Source organism: Sminthopsis crassicaudata, chromosome 1 (assembly GCF_048593235.1).
Source record: "Sminthopsis crassicaudata isolate SCR6 chromosome 1, ASM4859323v1, whole genome shotgun sequence".
Taxonomy (NCBI): Eukaryota; Metazoa; Chordata; class Mammalia; order Dasyuromorphia; family Dasyuridae; genus Sminthopsis; species Sminthopsis crassicaudata.
In genome coordinates, this window is record NC_133617.1 from 721,283,882 (window position 1) to 721,309,182 (window position 25,301).

Genomic DNA, 25,301 nt, shown 5'->3' on the forward strand with positions numbered 1-25,301 from the left:
TACTCAATACTCAAATCAACTATAAAGGAACTATGAAAGAAGATGCATGCATCTCCAGAAAAAACTGATAAATAAAAATATATATAGTTTGGTTTTACATATATTTGTAAATCTTTGTCAAATTGTGTAATATGGGATAGGGTGGGAGAAAGGGACATGATTCAAAACTTAAAATGTAATAATAAATTAAAATGTGAGATAGTATCTAAAAAATCCAGAATACTAATTATTTTGTAGTATTTAATAATAATAATTCCATCCTTTTCAATTTGCTATAATAACAAAACCCCAAGACATTGCAAGTTCCTTTAAAAGTTCATTTATTCACAATGTAAGCAGAGAAATTTTCAAACATAAAAATGCACTGTAACAGTCTCCTTGGGAGCGATAAACAAGTTTTGCATTTGTCAAGTGAAAACAAATGAGATATTTTCAAATAATGATATTGTAATGGGTTCTGATTTTTACACACACACACACACACACACACACACACACACACACACACACACACACACACACACACACATTCTCTCTCTCTCTCTCTCTCTCTCTCTCTCTCTCTCTCTCTCCTCTTTCACTCATTCTCTTTCTCTCTCTGGAAGACTCAAAAGGTGATTTCCAGTTAGCTCTATAAAAAGTAAAACTACCACAAACCTTGGCCAAATCAACCTTCTTTTAAGGAATCATGTGCTATGAAATCATGGAACTGAATGCTAGCTACATAATATTTTGTATTGCACAGAGTACAATCAAATTATAATGCCTCTTTCAGAGCCCCAGATCCCTCCCCTGATTTTTTAAAACTTTTTTGTTTTAATCCCTAGCAACATTATAACAGGAAATATGCATTAACGTGAACTTCTTTTGCATTGCATGTCATTGAATAATACCCATAAACTTCTCAGCCAGAAAGAAATAGATGAATGTAAGCTCCTTGAGGGCAGGATTTTTCCATTCCATTTTTGAATATACTTCCCTAGTGCTTAGCACAATGCCTGGGATATATAAGGTGCTTAATAAATGCCTATTGACTTGAATTGAATTTAACTGAATCAAGGAATGAAGGGGAAGGAAATAAAAAGAATGGGATACATGAGATAGGAACTGACCAGCAACCCCACCACCATTTCCCTAGGTTATCCTCAACTAATGTTATCAATGCTACAAGTTACTGACCTTTGCTAGCACCTAAATAAATCTTGAGGGCCAATCCATTCCCTACTTCCCAAGACACATAATTCAATATTTTTCATGAATGTAAATAATGTATCACATTCAGTCTTTTGGTTGAATACATGTAATTTTTCATTACTTCCACATATAATGATTTCTTGTGGCAAGGGGGTTTTGATGGTGCTGTTATTCCACTTCTTGTCCATTCTTTCAGAACTCTGTGACAAGGTTACAATTGCATTCATATATTGAGTTATCAACACCAAAACTGTAATATGAAATATTATATATTTATGACTTACATAGTCCCATTGTCAAAATAAGTGCCAGATAACTTACAAGCAACTTGAAGTGAGTGCACAGAGTATGAAGTATGTATGACTTCAAATGAGAAATGAAATATATCACACTAAAATAGAAATCACTAACTTTTTTGAAATGGTGAAAAATAACCCTAACTTTTTATTGTTTTAAAATATTGGAGTTTTCCACTTAAATTACAATAGGGAAGGACAGAGAGAAGAATCTCGCAAGAAAAATACTCAAATTGAGCCTCAGTTTTCTAATCTGCAAAATAAGGTGGTGAAATCTCATGGCTTCCTTTCTTGCTCTAAATAGCTAATTCCATGATTTCTAGTTACATTTGCTGAAAATCTCAGGTCCAATGCATAAAACATATCTCAGGATACTTGGGCTTAGAGATATTTAGGATACTTAGAAACTGCTTAGTCTCATTACCTTCATTTTTTCATTATTATTATTATTATCACTTTTTTTTTTTTTAAAGAAATAAAGAATCAAAGATGCCAGTCACATAAGTGGTTAAAGATCAGCTCTTATATTCCTTGGAATCAAAACTCAGTGGGTTGTGTTTTTGTTTTCATTATTCCAGGATACTTCTATCTTTCTAACAGCAACAGTTTAGATGTTAAATGAAATAATTAATTCCAAATGTTTTACAATGTAAAAAGCAAACACTACTCTATTTTCTTTCTTGATCAAAATTCAATTGTGGCTTTAGAATAGCTGACAGCCACTGGGAGCTCAGATGGCATATTAATGGCAGGACATTTTTAGTTCTAAGATTCTGAGGTTTTACAATGAAACAGCTTGATTGGAAATTAAATTAATCCCATTAAATAGGGGTGGCAGTAAAGGAAGAGGGTAAATACTGCCCTTTGAAAACTTCCTGGACTTCAGAGACAAGTTGGATTGATTGGAAAAAGATGACTCTATAGTATAATATGACAAGAATAGACACACTGAGATTATGAGGAGTCCCTCTGTGCTTTGCAAATCAAAGCTTCTCCATCCTTTTTCATCTTTTTGGATTCTCATCCATATGATAGAGCCTGACTAAAGTGTGGAATAATTAATGGATAGTTCAAATACTTATTGCTGGGTAGTAAAGGAAAGGGAACAGAATGGGAGGGTGAGCAGTTGGATGCAGGAAATACAGGTAGATCTTTTTTGGATCTGGCAGAGAAAGGGAGAAGGTGCAGTAGAGAGTATCAGCCATAGTGTTGGGAAGTCTCATTTTTGTGAGCTTAAATCTAGCCTCAGATACTAGTTATGTGGCAAGTCATTTAACTGCCTCACTTTCTTCATCTGTAAAATGAGCTGTGGTGACCATCGTCAGTCTCCTTGATTTTTTTTTTACCACTGGACTTTGATGACTGGAGGAGAGAGTGAGGCTGGTCAGCTCTGCCTAGTTTAATTAATAAACAAGTCAAAACATCACCCTCATGATGCCATTTTTTCTCTTCAAGAACAAACGATGAACATCGTCAACAATTTTTAGTTGGTTATATGTTCTGAGACATATTGGAATTTAAGGCCTAAATTTTTTCAAAATTATTTTTAATTTTAAAAATTTATATTTATTATAATTATTAATTTCCCCTTCTTTTTTCAAAAAGCTGGGACATTTGACTTTTGGTCTTGCAGAGTTTTCATTTATGATTTCTTGAAATATAGCTCTGAAAAAATAGGCTTAAAAAAACCTCATTGTGTTTCATTTGGATTTACTTGACTAGCTTTTAAAACCAAATCACTCCATTGTGGCCCACTGTTTAGATTTTGACTGCTTAGAATGAGTATAAATAGCAATTTTCTATTCTAAGGGTCTTCCCCTTTCAGATGAACGGTTTTGTGTTAGTGAACTGGACCATCTTTTGCCTCATTTCTTACCTAGTTCTTAATCACTGAATGCACCTGGGAAAGGCCTTAATTTAGAAAAGCTAGGGTCCCCCACTAAGTCCTGTGTTCTTGTCTGCCACTGGACAGCAATGATTCTGCCCAGCTCTGGAAGCTTGCCCAGCAAGCCCTTCAGATACCATTGGTCCTCTTCAAGAAAGAAGGATGGACAATAATAACAAAATGAACTGGGGAAGAAAATGGCAAATGACTCCATCACCTTTGCCAAGAAAATCCCAGATGGGGTCATGAAGAGTGAGACATAACCAAAACCACTGAATGGCAAACTGAATGATAGCCAAAAGGATCAAGCAGAATCTAGAGAAGCTTTTTTTTCAAAGGCTGAGAGGCAAGGGAGAGCCAGTGGATAGAGACTAGAGAGCTCTGTGCAAAGTCAAGAGAACTGGAGCATGACATCCAATAGCTTGGGTAGCTGTATGGAAGCCTTGAGTTGTACAAGATGAGAAGACATGGATTCATCCAAGATTTTTATATCTTCCTACACATTTTCCAGAGTGGAATATACCAACATTTCTTCTATTCTCCGTTATTTGCCACCATCCTTTCCTTACCTGAGTACTTCTTAAAGTCTACACTCTACAACCCCTGTTTTACTTATATTATGTCTCTTGAGACCATACATCAAAGACAGCATTTGAATATGGGTCCTATGAAGCTGAAGTTAACGATTTTCTTACTTCCCTATTTGTTCAGTCGTGTTCAGTCTTCATGACTTTATCCTGGCAGAGATACTGGCCTGATTTGCCATTTCATTCTCCTGTTCATTTTACAGATGAGGAAACTGAGGCAAACAGGGTTAAGTGATTTGCCCAGCTACTAAGTGTCTGAGGTCAGATGTGAACTCTAAGCTGGGTGCTCCATCCATTGCATCACCCAGCTGCTCACACCCAGTATCTTCCTAACATACCCTTCCAGAATCACATTTCAGTCATACTCCTGATGCTATTAAGTCTCTGCAGTAGCATAAGGTCAAATTTCCATGCCCAATACTTGCAGGTGTTTCTTTGGTTATTTTTTACTTTGGGGCTCTTCAGTCAAATTAGGTACAGCCAAAACCAAATGTATTCTGATGCAGAAAGTCACAAAAGGATTCACCATATTTACATTTTTATATTTTTTTCTAGGGGTGAACTCCTGGACTCCTGGGCAGTTCTGAATCCTACCTAATACACAGCAAACAATTTTAGGTAGGTTATATTTTGTAAGACATATTGAGGCTTAAGGCCTAGATTTTTAAAAAATTATTTTTAATTAAAAAATTTACTTCTATTTATTATTATTATTAATTTCCCCCTTTGTTCAAAAATCAACACAGCAAAAGTTGGGTATTTGTCTTGTTGCCTGTTCAAGTCTCTTATGGAGAGAAGTATCAAAAATTATGAACTAATTATATTTATCACAACAAAAAGAACTTTTACAGTTCCATAGGAAAAAGATTATATAGTTATCTAGTTCGAAGTTCGGAAACAAGTTTTATTTTTTGGCCCTGAATGCTATCACCATCAGGCCTGTCTTTGGAGCCAGTGAAAGTAATAGTGGATGAGGGGACAGAAAATATGGGTTACAGCTTTAGTTTTTTCAGAGGTGTTCCTGTTCATAAGTAATTGAATTACTTATTGAATTGAATTTAACTGAATACTCAATTACTTAGGTGAGACCTTTGGCAAGTAGCAATAAACCCTTTTACATTAACTTTTCTACTTGTATCTGCCCCCACATCCCTCACAGAACTGTCTTGAGAGAACCATAGATTGGAGTTTCTTAGAAACTATCTGGTTTCATTTTTATAAATGGGAAACTACAGCCCAGAGAATGTCAAGCAGTAGCAGGATTAAATTCCAAACTCAGACTCCAAAGCATTTCTATTGCCTCTGTAGCACAGTGGAAATCCTGTTTACTTAGTCAATCAATCAATCAAACTTTTAAAAGCACCTACTAGGTGCCAGGTATCTAAGTACTAAAGATTTGAAAAGAGGCAAAAGAGAGTCCTTGTCCTCCAAGAGCTTACGGTCTAATTGGGGAGATTCCCTCATTTACTGGTTAAAAAAAAAAAAAAAAAAAAGAATGCTTAAATAACTTACTTAAAGGGCAGCAGGGCTTTTGGTTTCAAATCCAGTGGTCTCTCCATTGAAACACACTGCCTCGAAAAATACCTTTGAAAAGCACAGACCTACAGAATTTCTAAATGATTATTGTCTCATGGCACCAAATGGAGATGAGATGAGACCCCAGTGAAAAGGTGAACTTCCTCTATCCTGCACAGGGGCGTAGGCCATTAGTGTTTTCTTGGTGAAAGCATAAACTTAAAACAAAATATAAAACAAGAGAGTTTCTGTGGCCAGGAGAAAGTTAAAATTTCTGCCAATTCAATTGGCTAAACTCTTTGGTGTCCATTACAACAGGGTGGAGTTGCCTTTTGATTTTCTATTCTTGTCCAAGTGCTTAAAGATATTAGATACCTAAAGGCTGAGACTCCAGAAGAAGGAAGCTAGACAATACCTCTGTGTGTGTATGTATAAATACATCTCTGGAGCCTTAGCTCAATAAGCTCCTCAGGGGGTTTAACAAGATTACCGTATTTCCTTTTTGAGTCTATTGTTGCTTAGTAAGTCCTTCTGGTCCAGTCTCTGAATGACATGGAAAAACTTCTCAGAAGAAGCACCCTGAGAAATCTTCAGGATTGCCACATTGCTTTATAAAACCCTAATTAATGGGAATCCAGAATTGCTCTAGAGTTCTATCAGGAGGTTTCAACGGAGCTCTGTAAACAGAAAATTCACCTTATATCTATTCTAAGCCCACTACCACGAGTTTGGTATATATGCCCAGGTTTACTTACGCTATCTCTAACAGATGCGTTGTCATGGAAAAGACAATTGATCAGAAATTGTCTCCCTCAGGAGCCCAGATGGCATTAAGTTGCCAATCAACCCTTAATGTTTTTGTGCAGTTAATAGGAGTCAGAAGGTTGCAGAGACTTCTTTTCACAGCTAGTTCATATTGTTGCAGCAATGTTTTATGACCAATAACATGAAAACCTACCAAAAAAGTTAAAAAAAAAATCCTTTAACAAAAAGCATACTCCACTGAAGCAAAATCAATACTGCAAAATGTTCACAATTTCAGTTTTAACTGACAGTCTGAGAGCATCATGAAATCATAAGACTATGAAAGAGGATCCAGCCTGCTTCAAGCTTTTTCTAGCTCCTTGATCATGGAAGATGCAATGATCTGCCAACAATAAACCAAATTTAGAGGTTTTTGGCTTGTTTGTTTTTTTAAAGACCACAAGGTGTATTTAATAATACATCCTGTTGGATCTGAGGTGGACAATGACGTGCTTCTCATATACTCTCTTCATTGTTTTCTCGATCTGCTTCAGAAAAACCTGCGGAATTCGTCCACATAAAGTATGTACAGTTTCCAAAAACTTCAGCTGGAGAGGGTAATACATGGATTGAAAAAGATTGTCTTGAAAGGGAAACTGAAAGAAAGCATATAAACACAAAGGAAAACAAATTAATGTTGGCAACTGAAAATGCTAGTTGAAGAAAGAAATGTAAATCATCCTTAAAACAAAAAAGATTAAATAGGGGTTTTAGAGAATGGCTGTGAATTCAGGTCTTCCTGGCTCTGTAAGTTATTTTTTCACTTCAGGGCTCTCAAAACTTTTCAGCAAAATTAGGTATAGCCAAAACATACAGAATATGGAATCATTTTGTACTCTACCGTGAGTGAAAAAGTGATTTTTCCTTTTAATTTTAAGTTTGTAATTAAATACATTTTTAAAATGTAAAAAGGACTTTTAAGAAAGAAATACAATTTTTACTAGAAATTCATAAAAGGTAAAAAGGGGCAAATATTGCTAAATATTCAGGCCTGTTTTGCAAGCATGGAATGGTAGAAAGAGTGCTGGGTAAATACTAATTTGTCCTGGTTTCTACTTCTAGCTCTCCTTAAAAATGTTGGACTTGGAATCATATGGCCATAATTCAAATTCTGGCATGTAAATTGTGTGACATTAAAGAAATAAATTTACTTCACTATTTCTCAGATCTATTATCTTCTGGGTCTAAGTTTCATCATCTTTATGTAAAAGAAATAAATAGTAGTAGACCATTTCAAAGTAATCTTAAATTAAATCTAAAATTCAGATTCTCTAAAGATGGCTTCAGTGTGAATAAGAAATCCTGAATAAGGTTTCTGCTTAGTGGAAACTGCTTTTTAGGCAGTTTTGTTTGTGCTTATTACAAATTTTGTCCATAAAAATGCGATGTAGAAGGCATAGAGAACCTAGATTATGGCTTATTTTTATTTCAAGGTCCTCTATGAAGAAATTATCAGAGCTAATAAAACATAATCTGGAAATATTCCACAAAATAAAAATATGAAAGAACATAAATAATGTTAATACATGGCTTTCTAGGTTAATGTGTTACCTGTAGAGTACCTTACATGCTTCAATGGTCAGTGTTTCTATTTGAATTTGCCATCATCGATCCATAATACCCACTGTGAAAAGATGCTAACTCATACCACTATCTACTTTTTTTTTTTTTTGAAAATTGTTTTGGGTAGTTATTATTTTAATTTTTCGAATAGTAAGCATTTAAAAAATTTCATCTGCCCTTCCCACTGCCACCTACTCCCAATGAGAAAATTAATATAAATAACCCTGAAAAGAAAATCCCCCAATACATATCTCTAAAAATTAATTCACATATTAGCCATGTTAAAAAAAAGTCTCTGCATTTTTAAATTCATCTTTCTGTTAAGAAGTGACTAGAGTGTTTCACCTTGATTTTTTTTTTTTTTTTGGACATGGTTTACATAATAATAACAATTAGTCTTCATATAATGCTCTAAGATTTGCAAAACACTTTATAAATATTATTTTATTTTATTTTCACAACAACTATTCCCATTTTACAGATGAGGAAACTGAGTCAGGCAATAGTAACATGATTTGCCTATGTGAAGCTGATTTTGAATTTACACCTTTCTGATTCCACATCTAGCACCCTATAGTGTCATCTAGCTGTCTGCAAATAATATATATATATATTACCTCACCTGGAGTTCTCAAGTCTTTTAAAAGGAGCTTCCTTTTAATGTTATATAATTGCTCATCTAGTTCTTTATCAATCCATAGTGAACTTCCCGATCTCTTCTAAAATTGTACATCTGGTTATTTCTTATGGGTTAATAATATTTCATTATATTCAAATATCAACACTCACTTAGATTTCAATTTTTAATCACCATGAAAAAAACTAATGTAAAATTTGTGTACAGATAGATCTGATCCATCTTTCTTTGATTTTCTTTTTTTTTACACAGGTAATAAAAAGGAGCAGGGCTGATAGTGACACCCAGATGCTCAGACTCCAAAGCAAATGTGCTTTCCAATGGGCCACACTGTCTCTCAGAAGGGATTTTAAGCCTGTGTCTTATAAGAATCAAGTATCAATCAATCTTCAAGCACTTAATAAGCACCTACCTTGTGCTAGGTATTGGGCTACAAAGGCAAGAAAAAAAACTAGTCTTTGTTCTTAAGAAGCTTATACAACTTAAAGGGATACAAGAAGTCCATATAAAAATATCTAGAATGGGGGTGGGGGGGCAGAAGTAGAGATCATATTATAAATCAATAGTTGTTAAAACATTTAATCAATATTCAATGGAATTTAAACATCAGTACTTCTCAATCTTTTTTACTTTTTATTTATTGTCAAGGCATGCCTTAAAAAAAAAAAATGCATTATTGTTACTCAGGCTTATTTCCTGGGGCTATTTTTGTAGCCCTTCTCCAACTAAATTGGTCCTGGAAAACTTTGGGGACTGAAATATCTTCCCCAAACTCATAAAATGCTTGTCCAGGTGGTCTGAGACAACCTAGTGAGGGGAAATGAAATCCCAGCTTTGTGACTGTGGACAAGGCATATAATACTTGCTCTCCCTACCTTGAAGAATCATTATGGGAAACTTGCTTTTCTGTCCTTAATGTATTGTATAAACATGAAAATTTCAATTGTTCAGTATTTTAGAAGAGGAACTGACACTAATATTTTCTCAGGGAGCTTCTGTTGACATTGCAGGAAATGATCCTAGGGACTGCAAAGAAGACAATTTGGGATGGAAAGTCTACTTTCAGCCAATGTATCTGTGTGACAGACGATGGCAATGGGTATGCAGTCAACATCCTTACAGAGATGAGGGATGGATGCTGGAAACGAGGCTGGGACAAGCACTGGCTTTGACAAGGCATTAGGTAGGGACATAATTCTTTTAGGATAGTCCATTTTAATTAGCCTTTTTCCCCAACTAGTTAAGTTTTGCTCCTGATTAAGTGACTCAACAGTGTACTTCTGTAGAACTAGTCCAAGCATGATTGTAAATGTTTTATGTGTGACCAGGAAGGCAACACAATTTGTTCACATGCTAGACATCATAATTTAACTACAATATCAGTTCAATGGGAAGTAAAATTGTCATTTAGCCAAAGTAAAGTAATAGAAAGTAAAATTGTCATTTAGCCAAAGAAACTCAATTTTTGTTCATTTTGGTTTACTTGTGTATTCTAGCAGGATTTTGCTCCATGCCTCGATTATCTGAATATGTTGGTTATTACTCAAACCAGAAATTTCTCATCTCCTTTCCCTAACTGAACTCCCAGGTTGAAAACTCTGGAAAAGAGAATATTCAAAGGAGAAAGGAGAATGGAATAAGTATTTATAAGGAGTCTACTACTACATGTCAGGCACTTTGCTAAATGCTTTTTTAAAACAAATATCTCATTTATTAATATTTGAGAGAGAGAGAGAAGAGAGAAAGAATAAAGGAGCATAACAGTGTGTAAAATCTGCTCTGTTTCTATCATCTTTGCCCATATCAACACTAGATTACCCAAGAACCTAAGTTTTAAACTCAGCTTGAAGTTCAAGGAAATCCAACTTTAGCACAAGTGCCAGAGGAACCTTATTTGTGTCATATTTTCTTTTCAAATGTGTGATAAATAGACTAGAAATAACCTCTGGGAGTTTTCAGCAGTGCCCTCTGGGTCTTCAAGCACAAGCCATTTCTATCTGGAAACAAGTTTATCCCCAGAACTAGAACTTACATCACGCATTACTTCATATAAGGCTTTGAAAGTTGGTTGCTTGTCATCATGATAGACCCCTCGATTGCCATGAAGAACAGACACGCCTTCTTGTTCTGCTCCTTTACAATTACTGCCATACATGCAGTGGTCGGGCCTGTAATTCCACTGGCATGGAAATACATAGAGACACTCTGAGGGAAAAAACAAGATAAAAACAAATATGGGTATACACACACACATACATGAAATAGACTCAGTAGGGTCCTGTATTTTTAATATTTTAAAACAGTAGTTCTTTTAACAGTGTTTCCAAATTTCCATAATCTACAAACATTCTCGTAATCCAGTTTCACTGAAACCTGCCAAAAGTGACAGAATGGCAAACTTTTACTTTTTTGTTTTAAATACAGACTGAACCAAAAATTGTATGGAAAGAGGGATGGACTATGTTGATACCCTTTAGGAATATAGCCTATTTCATCAGAATTACTAATAACAGTTCCTACCTATAATAACAGTACAAGGTGATGGTTAAGATACAGTGAGATGATATTTGCTAAATGTTTTGCAGACCGTAAAGTGCCATGTAAATTCTGGTTCTAATCATAATCATAATTCCAGTCTGGACATGGTAAAGGGGAAAAAGGAAAGGCAAGGCTAAAAGTGTATCAGATTATAATCTTTGTCGCTGTATACTTCAATACTGTATGAGGATGTATTCTGATGGAAGTGGAAATCTTCAACATAAAGAAGATCCAACTCACTTCCAGTTGATCAATGATGGACAGAGGTAGCTACACCCAGAGAAGGAACACTGGGAATTGAATGTAAACTGTTAGCACTACTGTCTATCTACCCAGGTTACTTACCTTCGGAATCTAATACTTAATGTGCAACAAGAAAATGGTATTTACACACATATATTGTATCTAGGTTATATTGTAACACATGTAAAATGTATGGGATTGCCTGTCATTGGGGGGAGGGAGTGGGGATAATTTGGAAAAATGAATACAAGGGATAATATTATATAAAAAATTACTCATGCATATATACTGTGGAAAAAATTCTAAATAAAAAAAATTAGAAAAAAAAAAAAAGATTATAATCTTTGGTCCAAGCATCCATGCCACATTGAGTCAAAGGATATTGGAACCCAAAGTCTAAATTTTATGCAAGTCACTGTTACAGTCCACTTTTTCCCTTGTAGTCACAACATAAAGGCGAAACTATTCAGCAAAAAAGTAACACATGGAATGCACAGATTATCTATTAAAAAAGACAGCATAGTGAATTTATTGCATGGGTGACATCATTGGGGTCTTAGCTTTCCATATTCATAAAATAAGTGGGTTAGACAAAGTAATCTTTAAGAACCTTTTCTAGCTCTGAATCCTATTAAACTTTCAGTTAGTACCTGCTGTCCTCATGGAACCATAATACAATATAGTTTTGACATTTTAGCTCAAAATTGCTATAATTTTTTTAAAAAATAACTCTTAGAGAATATTGTCTTTTAAATTTCTGTCCCTAATTCACTCCATAATTGGTAGAACTAAAGAGGCCTTTTAGTACAGTGACTGCTGCACAAAAAGTGTTTAATGAATGCTCATTGATTCATTCATTCACTCATTCACTCATTCATTCATTAAATTGATTGTACTTAGGGCCTTCGATTTTCCTAGAAAGGCCTAAATTCATTTCCAAAGCCTCTTGAGCACTTAAAGAATGCCCTGAGAATGGATTCTTCTTTCCATTTATGTTCTCAAGTTCTTGTAATCTGTTTATACCAAATCCTTTCTACCCCTCATCTAGCACCTTCCCCATGGAACAAAGGCAGAATGAGTTAATGAGTTGCCAGCAACAAAGGTTTTCCACTACTCTGTTAATAGTTTTGGAAACCTGACTCATTCTGGGACTTCACTTCCCTCAGACTCCTTTTCATTCTTCTCCCTAAGGATTCACTATAAAAACAACAATGACTCATATTTATAGATCACGTTGGAGCTCACAAAGAAAGCCTTCCCTACATGTAAAACTATGAGCTATTCTAGTGTCAGAGCCATCATCCCTATTTTACAGGTGGGGGATCTGAACCTCAGAGACATTAAGTGACCTATTCAAAGAGAGATTGGGTTATATATGCCAGGAGTGTTGGAGTATTTGAAGTTAGGAGGTTCTTTTATTCAATCAACAAGCATTTAGTAAGCACCTACTGTGTGCTAGGCAAATTTTAAGAGCTGGGGAGATAAAGACAAGTAAACCTAAGAAGCTTACATCTGTAAACACATGTGTTATATATGTGTGTGCATATGCAAGAGAAAATGAAAATATATGTCTTAAACACTTGTTTTGGGCCAGACATTGGGCTAAAACCTGGGAGTAGAAAACCAAAAAAATGAAATGCTCCCAAAGTCTACTTTGATAGAGCACTTCTTGACAGGATCTTGCCTTATATACTTACTTTCTGGTCTTAACCTTTTTCATCTGTAAAATGAGGGTGAGGTTAGACTTAATGAGTTGTAAGGCATCTTTTGGATCTAAATTTATGATATTAAAAGAGCTTAAATTCTAGGGAAGGGAAAACCAAACATAGAGGGGAGAGGAAGAGAGTTTTGGTCCAGGAAGCCACAGAAGGCGTTGGATGGACACATCCCTTCTAGAAGCAATGGCCCCACTGATTTGATTACTATGCTCTTGGATAAGAAAGAGAGAGAGCAAGATGGCCAAAGAGAGGGCAGGTACATAAAGGGCTAAATGATCTAAGTAGAAAGCTAGCTAGGATGTGAAGATGAAGCATTGTCTGGGGTCTGGGCCAGCTAGTAAATCTAGTTTACTCTAACCATTTAATCTACCTTGTATCTGATCAACAGACAAAAGGCAAATGTGACTTAATGTCCTTAATCAGGAGGGTAGGAAGTGGATTAATTTCTTATTATTATTATTAAAGCTTTTTATTTTCAAAACATATGCACAGATAGTTTTCTGTGTTAACTCCTACAAAATCCTGAGTTCCAAATTTTTTCCCTCCCTTTTCTCCACCCCCTTCCCTAGATAGCAAGCAACCCAATATGTTAAACATGTACAATTCTTCCACAATTATCATACTGTACAAGAAAAACTAAAAAAATTAAAAAAAAAAAAAAGAAGAAAATAAAGTGTAAGCAAACAATAAAAACAGGTGACAATGCTATGTTGTGGTCCACCCTCAGTGCTCATAGAACCCTCTCTGGGTGCAGCTGGCTCTCTCCATCACAAGACTGTTGGAACTGGCCTGAATCACTTCATTGTTGAAGAGAACCACGTCCATCAGAATTGATCATCATATAATCTTGTTGCCATGTGTAATCTCCTGGTCCTGCTCATGTCACTCAGCATCAGTTCATGTCAGTCTCTTCAGGCCTCTCTGAAATCATCCTGCTGGTCATTTCTTACAGAACAATAATATCCCATCACCTTCATACACTATAACTTATTCAGCCATTTTCTAACTGATGAGCATTGAATGGATTAATTTCAAAAGGGCAGCTTATGCAGAGACATGAAGATAAGAGACAGAATACCATGAATGAGTCCTGGAAGAAGACCTCTTTGGCTGGATCACAGGATATGTGGAGACCACAAAGACAAGATGGGGCTGAAGGAGAAAATATTTGATCCTAGATGGGACAGGGAACCACTAGAGATTAATGAGTCCAGGAGAGAGTCTCTTTTATTCCCCTTTATCTCTTCCTTTCCTCAGAATCCGCTCACCCTCAGGTAACTCATCACTGGGAAGCATCATTTTGCAAGATCCAATCAGCCTTATTATTCCCCATGTCCTCAGTACCCTCTGCCCCTCTAACTGGAGATAGAGCCATAAGTTCCCAGCTAAGGAAGGCAACAGGACGGACATCTCACTTGCTTTCAGCCGCCATGATTTTGGCCCTTTGTCTTCTCCACCAAGACCATTCCTGCTATCTCTCTCCCTTTCCCTTGAAAAGGGACTTCCATTAAATTATAAACTCCTAGAGGGCAGGAACTGGTTTTTTTTTCCTATTTGTAGCCTCAATGCTTAGCATGATGGCGGGCACATAGTAGGTGCTTACATGTTTACTAATTATCTGTGAAATGAGGATCACAATAGAATTTACCTTCCAGGGTTGTTCTGAGAATCAAATAGGATATTGATAAAGTTTAGCACAGTGCCTGACACTTAATAAATACTTCTTTCCTTATTGTTATTATGCTCACTAGACACAGCTAGGGGCAAAGCCCTCACTGGGGGATGCTGCAAATTGAAAAGGTTATAAATCCTTCTCTGTAGCTCCCTTAAAGTGGGTTACAGGATGTTCTGTTTTTTTATGTTGAGCTTCTAAAAGAGGATTTTCAACATGCTTTTAAAATCACATTCAAATGAATGCTTTTGGCTCCATGAAGCAAGGATTACTTGAAAAGCAGCAGTCCTGTGAAACCACTCTGGATAATAATAGATATTACAATCTGATGGTATTTACGATAAGCCCAGGGGCAGGGGGAAGCCTGATTGACTCCTGTCATGCTCTGCTCTATTAGGCTCAGTGTAACAAGCTTTCCTACAGGGTCTCCTAGGTTGCTCTCCAACCTGGAACATTTAGGAACTATGCTGGCCAGGAACCTGAAACCTCTTTAGGAATTAATTTTCCCTCCCCATAGGTCACTTTTTTTCAAAACATTTTATTCAAACATATTGAAAAAGAATGTTTCTATTTTTATATAAAAGGAAGGTTTTTATGAAGGCAGTTGGAGTCCTTGTGCCTATTACTATTTCTAAGCAGATTCACCCATACTCTCAGCAAGGTCCTGGGTTAAGTGGTAGGGATGGAAAAGAAAGGAATAGCCAAGTGGGGAAGGGCATAGAACCTTGGCTCCGAGTTCAAATGTGTCCTGAGACATTGACTAGCTGTGCGACCCTAGACAAATCATTTAACCTGATTTACCTCCATTTCCCCATCAGTAAAATGAACTGGAGAAGGAAATGGCAAACCACCCTGGTAGCTTTGTCATTTGGGGTCACAAAAAATCAGACTAAAAAATGACTGAACAACAAAAATACGAAGACAAAACGAAGATTGGTTCCTGCCTTTATAGATCTTAATTCTACTAGAGATATACAACCCGTAAACAGTTGATAGTCTAAGGACTGTAAATGTAAAATCTAGAAAAGCTACAAGAAGAAAAGAAGGAAGGAGGAAGAAGAGAGACAGATGAGAGCAGAAAGAGGGGAGACACAGAGGTCAAAGGGGGAAAAGAATTTTGAGAACAAGGACTTCTTTTTCCTTTTCTTTGGTAACCCCAGTATTTAGTACAGTGGCTGGAAAATAGTAACCCCTTAATAAATGCTCCAATTGATGAGATCAAAAGCACCAGTAGAGAGGCTGACCTCCTGGAGAGAACACCACCTTCCTAAGAGACTAGATAGCAGGAGATAATGTTGAGGACTTCTGAAGTATATATTAAGGCACTGGTGAAGTTCATGACAAATGGCTTCTCATGGCAGTGAAGTAATAAATCAAGGCCATCTGTTGAAAGGGAGATAGGAGAGAATTGGTGTGGGAGGCTTGAGGGAAAATGAGAAAATCTAGAACAGTCCTCATGAGGAGTGTAATAGAGTCAATAAGGCAGAATAAAAGGATTGCTTTGCTGCAGTGAGGGCCCACCCGGGATTAGATATTTAAAAGGGACCTTAGCCCACAGGCCAAGAAGTTATATTAAATGGATAGTTTCTATGGCTCCCTGGAGCCTTGTTCCAAACAAATAAGTAGTAGCACAGAAGGTTGAGATGAGAATAAAAGGAATTTCTTCTTTAACAGTCAATGGTTATTGACCAGTTATTGAAAGTCCAAAATGTAAAGAATTGTAAAAGGTGTTTATTCCCTTAGTCTTTTTGAATCAACATTTTTTTTATTGAGAGTCTATTACATGCAAGATGTACTATGTGGGATACAATGCAATATAAGCCATGACGCTGTCCTTCAGGACTCTCAAAAGCCATTTGGGGAAAAAGACATTTATGAGTGAAAAATTAAATTTTGATTTGTATTGTAGCTCAAAAAAAAAAAATAACAGCTGTCACATGGCAGCTATATTGTTATATAGACAATAATTACCACAGTTTAAGGGAGGGATGGGTCACTTTTTTTAATTGAAGAGGCCTGAGAAGCTTAAAGGAAGACTTGAATAAAATGTATGAGTGTCTAAGGCAGACAAAACCATAGGGATGAAGCCTTAAACATTTAATCATTTCTAATCTGATCAACAGACAAAAGGCTGTAAGAAGCCTTCTTACTATTATTCTATTCGGGCCTGTGGATATAGTAGGCACTTGAAAAAAAATCTGCTGACTTGAGTTCATCAACCCATCTCTTTCCACTTAGTTTGGGTACAGCTTTGGGAACAGAGCATTCTTTCTATTAACAGAATTTCCTGATTCACTCATTCACAGTTGCATTAATGAGCTCCTGTTGACAACCATTCTCTAGGCAGACATTTCCAACTGCCTACTAGACACCTCCACTTAGGTGTTCGGGGGTATCTGGTACACGATGTTTGAAATAAAACTTGTCATCTTTCTTCCAAAATAAGAACACTCCACCTCCGCCTTCTTCTTCTGATTTCCTGTTTCTGTCACTAGCTGACTCAGCCATCCCCTGCTTGGAACCCCAAATTGTCTTTCCTTATTTGCACTATCCAAGTAGCTACCTTTTAATCTCCATACAACTCGAAATCTGATCTGGCCAGAGGGTTAGGAAAAATGTCCATCATCCCTGGGGACTTCATTCCTTCTGTTATTATAGCCTCTTCTAGGTACCTGGACACAATCATCATCCTTCCTCCAAATGACTCCAAACACCATTTCTGTCCAAAACATTCTTCCTTGGCCAAAATTTTGCATGCCTGCTGTCTACTAGAAGGGAAGTACCTTAAGAACAGGAATCAAATTGATTTTTCTATGTGTATCAACAGGCATACAAACTGCATGTTTGGTACAGTAAGATGTAAACAAATATTCATTCATTTATTCATTGCTACTCTGAGCTCAGTAGATAAGTCAATAAACCATTTTCTCTGCAAAAATAGTAAATGAAATGTCCTTTGTACTCCCCATTCCTAAGACTCCTTTCTCTGGCTATCACTAATTCCCCTCGCTTCAGGCAATTGGGGTTAAGTGACTTGTCCAGGGTCACATAGGAAATATTAAGTGTCTGAAGTCAAATTTGAACTCAGGTCCTCCTGACTTCAGGGCCAGGGCTCTATTCACTGTGCCATCTAGTTGCTCCCATCACAACTCTTTTGAACAATAGGGAGATCATATCATTTTCCCTTTTTTTGGAAAGACAATGAAAACTGATATGTGATACATATGACATGGAAAAAGATCAGGAAAAAGTCTGAAAGTAGTTAAATTACAAACCTGTCCCTTGTTCATTTGGGGCAGTATCTTAGAACCCTCTCAAAACCGACATCTTTTATAGATTACAAGAATACTTAAGAGATAAATGCCAGATCTCTGATTTCTCCCATTATGAGGAAACTCCTAAAAAGATTACTTCTCTAATGCAGATTTCCATCAGTCTATAATTTAATAGATAAGACCTAGAGAATTGCTTGAGGCATAGAAAGATTAAAGTAGCAATTTCTAAGGTCCCATAGTTGGGAAGTGTCCCAGGCAGGATTTGGTTCCAGATCCTATTCTAAGCTAACAATTGCATCCAAATTTTTTGGTTAAGAAAAAGATCTTACTTTTATTTAAAAGCAAATTATTCTTTTATAGAAAATGGGTTCAGTTAGAGTTAACATCAATTCAATAAACATTTATTAAAAATCCCACTTTCTACAAGAAACCTTTCCTGATTTTCCTTAATGTTAGTGCTGATTATCTACAACTTAGACTGTCTGGAGCTTGTTTGTACCCATTTGTTAACCCCCATCAAACTCCTTGAGAGCAGGAATTGTTTTTTTATTTTTCTTTATATTTCCGAAGTTTAGTTCCTGGCACATAGTGGGTCTTAATAAATGTTTATTGATTGAATGAGAAATTGTGGGGAAGTGAGGGGAAGAGGGAGGAAGGAAGGAAGAAAACAATAAATGAGGGAAGAAGGAACGAAGGAAGGACGCAGGAAAAGCAGCCTGCCCTCAAGGAGTTTACATTCTATTAAGGAAAGAAAGGAAGACATTTATACTTACTGAAACTTGACACCACTAGCTCATATTTGGCAATAGAGACTACAGAATGAACAAATAAGGAGAACTATCTAATGGTCTTTAAAAAAATATATTTTTGTCAGTTATTTAATGCTGTTAGGAATCAGTTCTTTGAATTATTGTGAATGAGATGAGGTGAGATCTTTCAAGACAGTTGTGAAAATCGAGTAAGGCTTCATCTACTTCAGAGTTCGAGTAGGCCTGAAGGACTCTGAAGGGCATTGCCTTCCCCTCCTATGACATCTCCCTATTTCATCCAAATATGGGCAACTATGTACTTATTGGTCCAGTTCAATTTCATGGGTAGATCTCGCGTTTAGAATGTAAGACTCTCAGCCAATGAGGATGAGGGTCAGTGGTGGGCGGGGGCGTTTTGCGTTAGGGATTAAAGGTGCTGTCCTGCCCACAGGAGGCGCTTCCTCTCTTCCATAGTCTACTCGAAGAGTGGGACGCCCTTCTCGCGAGAATGTACAAATAAACTTTGCTTTTCTCTAGAGCTCTCTCCAGCTTTTTTTATTAAATGGTGTTCCCTCACCATTTCCGTACCACACAATTGCATAACTCTTTCAAAATAATTTACAGCAATCCAGAGTCAAGCATGGCCAACAATTCAAGGAAGGCTTAATTCTAGAGCTTAGCTATAGAAAATCAGCAAAGTCTCCCTTTTCTTGGAGATAAAGACCTCAGGAAGGTATTCATCGGGCAAAATGTGTCTGAACTACCTTAAAAAGTCTGTCAAACTATATTTTGAGCCAAAGAAATTTCTACAAAGAACACCAGCAGAGTGACTACGAGGGGTTTCTCATGTACTCCCAAACTTAATCATTCAATAAACTTTTAATAAGCACCTACTATGGGCCAGGCCTCTTGCTAATTTCTGGAGACCTTAAAAAAAAAAAAAAAAAAAAAAAGGCAAAGGACATTCCCTGCCTTCAGAGAATTTACAACTTCTAGTTCTTGTTTTTGTTCTTCCTTCTAGAAGAAGACCAAGACCCAGGGAGGCGATAGCTGGACATTCAAGGGAAGTGAATTTAAGTATGGAAGAGCTAAGCAAAGTCAGCAACCTCACTTTCTCCCCTGGAGCCATCTGGGTCCAGAGGCTAGATACAGATCTGAAGGACTGGCCTTTTAAACTAAAGTCTTCTCAGATTAAATTAGGCAACACCCATTCAGTGATTAAGGCACTGGGGAAGAAACAATTGCTATTTACAATTCATTCTGAAGCGATTAAAAGTACTTACTTCCCAGGAACTCTCTAGAAAAAAGCAAAAGAGCTTTCCTGCCCTCAAGGAGTTTACAAGCTAATTGGATTAAAAGCAAATGCTTCCAAGAAGCTTATTCCTGATTGTCTTTGGTTTAGAGGATTTTTCATTCTTCTGAAGTCAACTAAGATTAAGCCATTGTTTTGCTCAGAGGGGCATTAATCATTTGGATGAAGTATATTTTCTGGTCCAAGAGCACTAACATAAAGCAGAAACCATAGAACCAAAACTTTAAAAATGAGACTGAAAAAAAGTGTTTTTTGTAAAGACAAACCACACACACACACACACACACACACACACACACACACACACACACACACACGCTGATGCAGACACTAAATAAGAGTTAGGAGCTCATTTACCAGATGAGAGTAAAAGAAAAGGAAGGAAAATTCATTAGCTTCTTGTGGGAATCTGATAATAACTTGCATCCCCAAATTCTAATTGTTTTCATCTCCTCAAAGCATTGTCTTGAATGCAAATAAAGAGTGCTCTTTGCCTGGCTCATTCTTTTACCCTAGATAATGAGAGGGGGAAAGTGGCTGATCAGAAAGAGCACTGTGGATTACAGGCTAGGAAGGAACTTTTCTCCTCCCACACTGCATGAATCCTATTTATACACCCAGGAGAAGCCCCCCTCCAGCCTCTGGCAGAAGACCCTTTGGAAGAGAGGGCCTTGCCCCAAGGTAGCCCATGCCATTTTTTATTGTGCTCTAGTGCTTAAGAACGTTTCCTTAAATTAAGCCCAAATCTGGCTTCTTGACAGGTTCATCCACTGGATCTGTTTCTGCCCTTCAGCTTAGTTCTCTTCACCTTGACAACCCAGCAAAAATCTGAATGCTACTCTCTTGCCATCATCCCAAGTCTTTCCTTATCTAGACTAAACATTCCTAGTTTCCACAACCAATCCTCATGTGGACCACTCTGCCAATAGAACTTAGCTTGAACAGGTTTTCATTATTAATGAACTTGGGGATGTGGGGGATTCCTTCGTCAATGAGGGCATAAGACTCTTTAAGTTCCTACTTTCCCTTACAAGCCAACCATCTTTCCAGTTCAGATGCTCTAATTTATTAATATTCTTTCTAAACTATGAAATTAGAAATTAGAAATTTCTAATTAGAAATTAGAAATAACACTCCAGACATGATCTGACCTGGACAAAATAATAAATGGAAAGAATAATTGTGTGTTTATATATATACATGTATATAGGCAAATATAAACACACACACATAGATAGATAGATACACATATACATAATTTGTGGCTTAATATAAATAAATGAACTTCTTTCTATGTGTCACACACTGTGCCTTTAAGTGTTTTTAACAAATATCATCTCATTTGATCCACCTCAGAATTACCCTGGCAGGAAGGTGCTATTATTATCCCCATTTTATAGATAAAGAAACTGAGGTACAAAGATTCAGTGATCTGCCCCTAGAATAAAAAACTATTGTATATGTGAGAAAGGAATTGAAGTGAGGTCCAAGACCACAGCTCTATCCACTGCCTCACCTCCCTTGCTCTGTACATTAATGTAGCCTAAATTATCCACTAATGTAGTCTAAACCACATTAGTTTTTTGGATTATCATATATCACTATTAACTAGTACTGAGCACCAGTATCTACCTATCAACGAACTGTAGTTAATTTTTTGGATCCTAAAGCTAGGCCTTTAAATTTAACCTTAGGAAATATATCTTGTTTAAAAAAAAAAAAAAACAAAACCAAAACAACAAATTCAAATCCATTTGGAAAGAGACTTAGAACAATTTCTTTTTTTTGTTTTTTTAAACTTTCTTTTTTCTGCTTTAAATACTGAAAGTTTTGTTATTCCTTATTGCATAGGTCTACTGGATTGCTTTTGTGAACAATTAAGTTTGTGATAATGTGGGGTTTTAACAATTATTCTTTTCAGTGGGCTTCAATACTTTTTGTACGTGTGTGATAAGCACTTCATCTCTCTCTAGGCATCCAATTCTAGTGGTGAGAGTCCTAAATCTAGACAGTCTACAAGCATTTATAAGTGTTTATGTGAGAGGCACTCAAGGGAGACACAAAGATGGTTCCTGACTTCAAGAAGCTTTCTAACATAGGAGACAATGGGCAAATAACTGGCTTCTAGTACAAGCAAGTTATACTCAGGGTAAAGAGAAGGTAATTTGGAGAAGAAAACACTGAGGAGGGAGGGAAAAGGCCTGTTATAAACAATTTGAACTGAGACTTTAAGGAGGCTGAGATGGAGAGGGGGAGCACTCCAAGCATGGGGGACAGGCCATGATAAAGCAGAGTTGGAGATGGAGTACTGTTTTCAAGGAATAATGAGAGGATCAGTGTAAGAAAACAAGAAAAAAAATTGTGAAGTTATAAAGACTTTTAATAAGTTAAGAAGAATCTCATGTTATATAGGCTTTCCTAAGTTACAAAGAGCTTTAAATGCCAAATAAAGGCCTTATATTTGATCCTGGAAGTCACAGGAGTTTAATGAATAAGGAGATGGATTGGAGGAGGGGGGTGTGAGTAAGGGAGACTTACTCAAAAGCTAAAAAGGTAATAGATCCTGCACTGGGTTGAAAGCTGTATTTATAGAATTATTTTCTTTTTCTCTACTAGGTTTTCTTTTTTGTTTTGTTTTGTTTTAAATCCTGAGGCCCTCCATGGCGTCACACGTCTGTAAAGCCTGGGAATGTTGATGTTTTGGATGTCCTAGGCTACAGTGAGCTATAAAGACTGTGTTCATATAATGAGTGTCAGGGAGGGCTGCTAAAGTTTCCTAAGACTGAACAAGTCTGAAATGGAGCACGTCAAAGGGAGCGAGAACAGGTCTGACTAGTGGACCCTAAGCTTCTAGTCTGGATGAGATAGAATGACCCAATCTTTAAAACAAACAAACAAACAAAAAAGCCTTATTTATAGAAATGCATAGGCTCAAAAATCCCAAGAATCAAACACCATCCATCTAGCATTTATATTCATATATATTTGGTTTGTGGTCCAAATCAATTTTAATTAAGCTTCCTGGGTGCAAAGTGTTCCTAGCTTGGAAAGAGTATCTCCACAATTAGTCCAGAGATGAATTCTTCAGGATTTTGCCTTTTGTGCTGGCAGTAACTCGGACACGCCTACACTGCTTGGGGGGTGGGGGGAGAAAGAAGGGGGAGCAACGTTTGCCAGAACACACAGGCTGCCACTGTGTACAATGTGAGCCTATTCAGTGACGGAGCCAAGCTCTGGAATGTGCTCTTTGGGGTTCACGTGGGAATCCTCCTACACACCCCGCCCTCCCAATGGGTGACCTACCTGGGTTAAAGTAAAAAATAATATTCAGTAAATCCTGGTCTCCCCACGTGATGTAATTCTTGTACTTCTGGTACAGAGGGTACAGCATGTCCTCCCAAGCCAAGCCCGTTGGAATCATGCTATTCTGTAGATGAGAAAAAGCACAGGAATAATGGATCAAAGGCCACCAGGTTTTCCCTATTAACAGAAAGCAGAGATAGGCCATTTTCATGCTTGAAAGGAAATAAGACCAAAACAGTATGGAAGACATTCTCCTTAGCCTATGGGTTCTTAACCTAGAGTCCATTAACTTTTCTTTTAATAAAATATAACTAAGTATTTACATATCTCTTTTAAAATTGTAAAAGATGCTGAATGTTAACTCATTTGATGCTTACAACAATCCTGTGAAGCGGATGCCATTCATTTTCCTATTTTATAGATGAGGAAACTGATTAGGTTAATAACTTACCCAGTCATCAAAGTGTCTCAGTATCTTAAGATTTTTTGATGACTGTAATTCAGTATAATTGGTTTCTTTTGTAATCTTATGTATTTTTTTCCTCAGGAATTTGAGAAAATTTATTCTGAGAAGGTTTCTACAGGCTTCATGAGATGGGAAAAGAAATCCATATCCCAAAAATATACATATATAAGAGCCCCTATTTTAATTTCAGCACATGAGATAATATTGGACCATGAATAAGCCATGAAAAGGTTATTGGGTCTTATGTCAGCAGTCATGGCAGATGCTGCTGCTATGTTATGGCCCATGGAGTCTCCTAATCATAATCTGTTTTCTATTACAAATCTGGTTCTTGACATTAAAAATGATAGCACAAAAAATTAAATACAGATAGAAGAATCATAGTCATTCCTAATTGGACTCTGGAGAACCTGCAGTTGAAGCAATGTGATTGAGAGAAACAAGATTCTAGTCCTAAACTGAATTTTTGAATACATAAAGGATCTTAGTCAGTTAACTCTGTGCCTCAGTTTCTCCATTTATCAAAAGAGGAAGATATCGGTAATATCTATGCCCCAGGCTATTGTAAATGACACGATACATGTGAAACACTTTATAAATCTCAAAGCTCTGAACAAATGACCAATGTTGTTTTTATTGTGACTATGATTTTGGAAGATTAGAAAACCTCCACTTTGGAAACTTCCTATATCCACCCAACCATAGATCCTAACCCACCTCTGCCTTTGTAGTTAGTACTAGGGTACTAAGTGAGAGAAAGGAGAATAAGTGGCTTGCTTAGGATCACTAAGCTAGTGTCAGAATCAAGATTTTAAGCAAAATTTTCCTCAAATTTTCCAACTATGCCTCTAACCAAATATGACTAAAGGGCTTAAAAATGAACCCTGATATTTCTGAACGCCAACTATGATTATACTCCTAGCTCAATAATACCACAGACTGAAAATTCAAACAATAAAGCTCCTTTCTTCACCCAACAGCCTTACTCAATCCATGGAACTAAGTCAATACGTTATTCATCCAAGGAAATGTCACTGTAGAAACATGAAAGTCAGTTTAGTTTCCTAAAAAGTGAATGGGGGATAGGGAATGGAAGGGTGGGTAAATGGTAGGAGAGCTTTTCTTATATAATGTTACATTATCTTACCTTGAACTGTGTATTTCTTATTCGAGTTAAATTCATTAGCATCACTCCCGAATTAACTCCAGTCATTCCATAGTAAGGGTGCCTTGCAAAACGACTGTACCATCCAATTTTGGGGATCTCATGCTCGGGGGCCATGGCTGCAAGCTGGGTGGAATTAAATTGCTTCAGGAGCCTCCAGATATCATCAATGGGACGAAGAAAGAGAACATCTGTGTCTACATAGAGAAGTGAGTCCACATCCTTCAAAATCACCTTGGGGAAGGAACCATTAGAAAAATAAAAAAAGAAAGGGTTAAAAAATTTATAAAAACACACCATTCATTTTTACTGCTAAATTGTAAAGCCTGTGTGTAAATAAAAATATGAATTAGAAAAAGAATGTACCACTGACGTCACT

General features: G+C 36.7%; 1 protein-coding gene across 1 annotated transcript in view; it reads right to left on the bottom strand.

Moving 5' to 3' along the window:
* Positions 1–303: 303 nt before the first annotated feature.
* The window catches only part of GXYLT2 (glucoside xylosyltransferase 2), a 77,278-nt gene continuing 52,280 nt past the window's right edge, over positions 304–25,301 (bottom strand). The window contains exons 4-7 of the mRNA XM_074284095.1: positions 24,905–25,156; positions 23,292–23,415; positions 10,514–10,686; positions 304–6,877 (exon numbers count right to left, since the gene is read on the bottom strand). Of these exons, the coding sequence (XP_074140196.1) occupies positions 6,692–6,877; positions 10,514–10,686; positions 23,292–23,415; positions 24,905–25,156 (735 nt within the window). The 3' untranslated portion in view covers positions 304–6,691. The remainder of the gene's footprint in view (positions 6,878–10,513; positions 10,687–23,291; positions 23,416–24,904; positions 25,157–25,301) is intronic.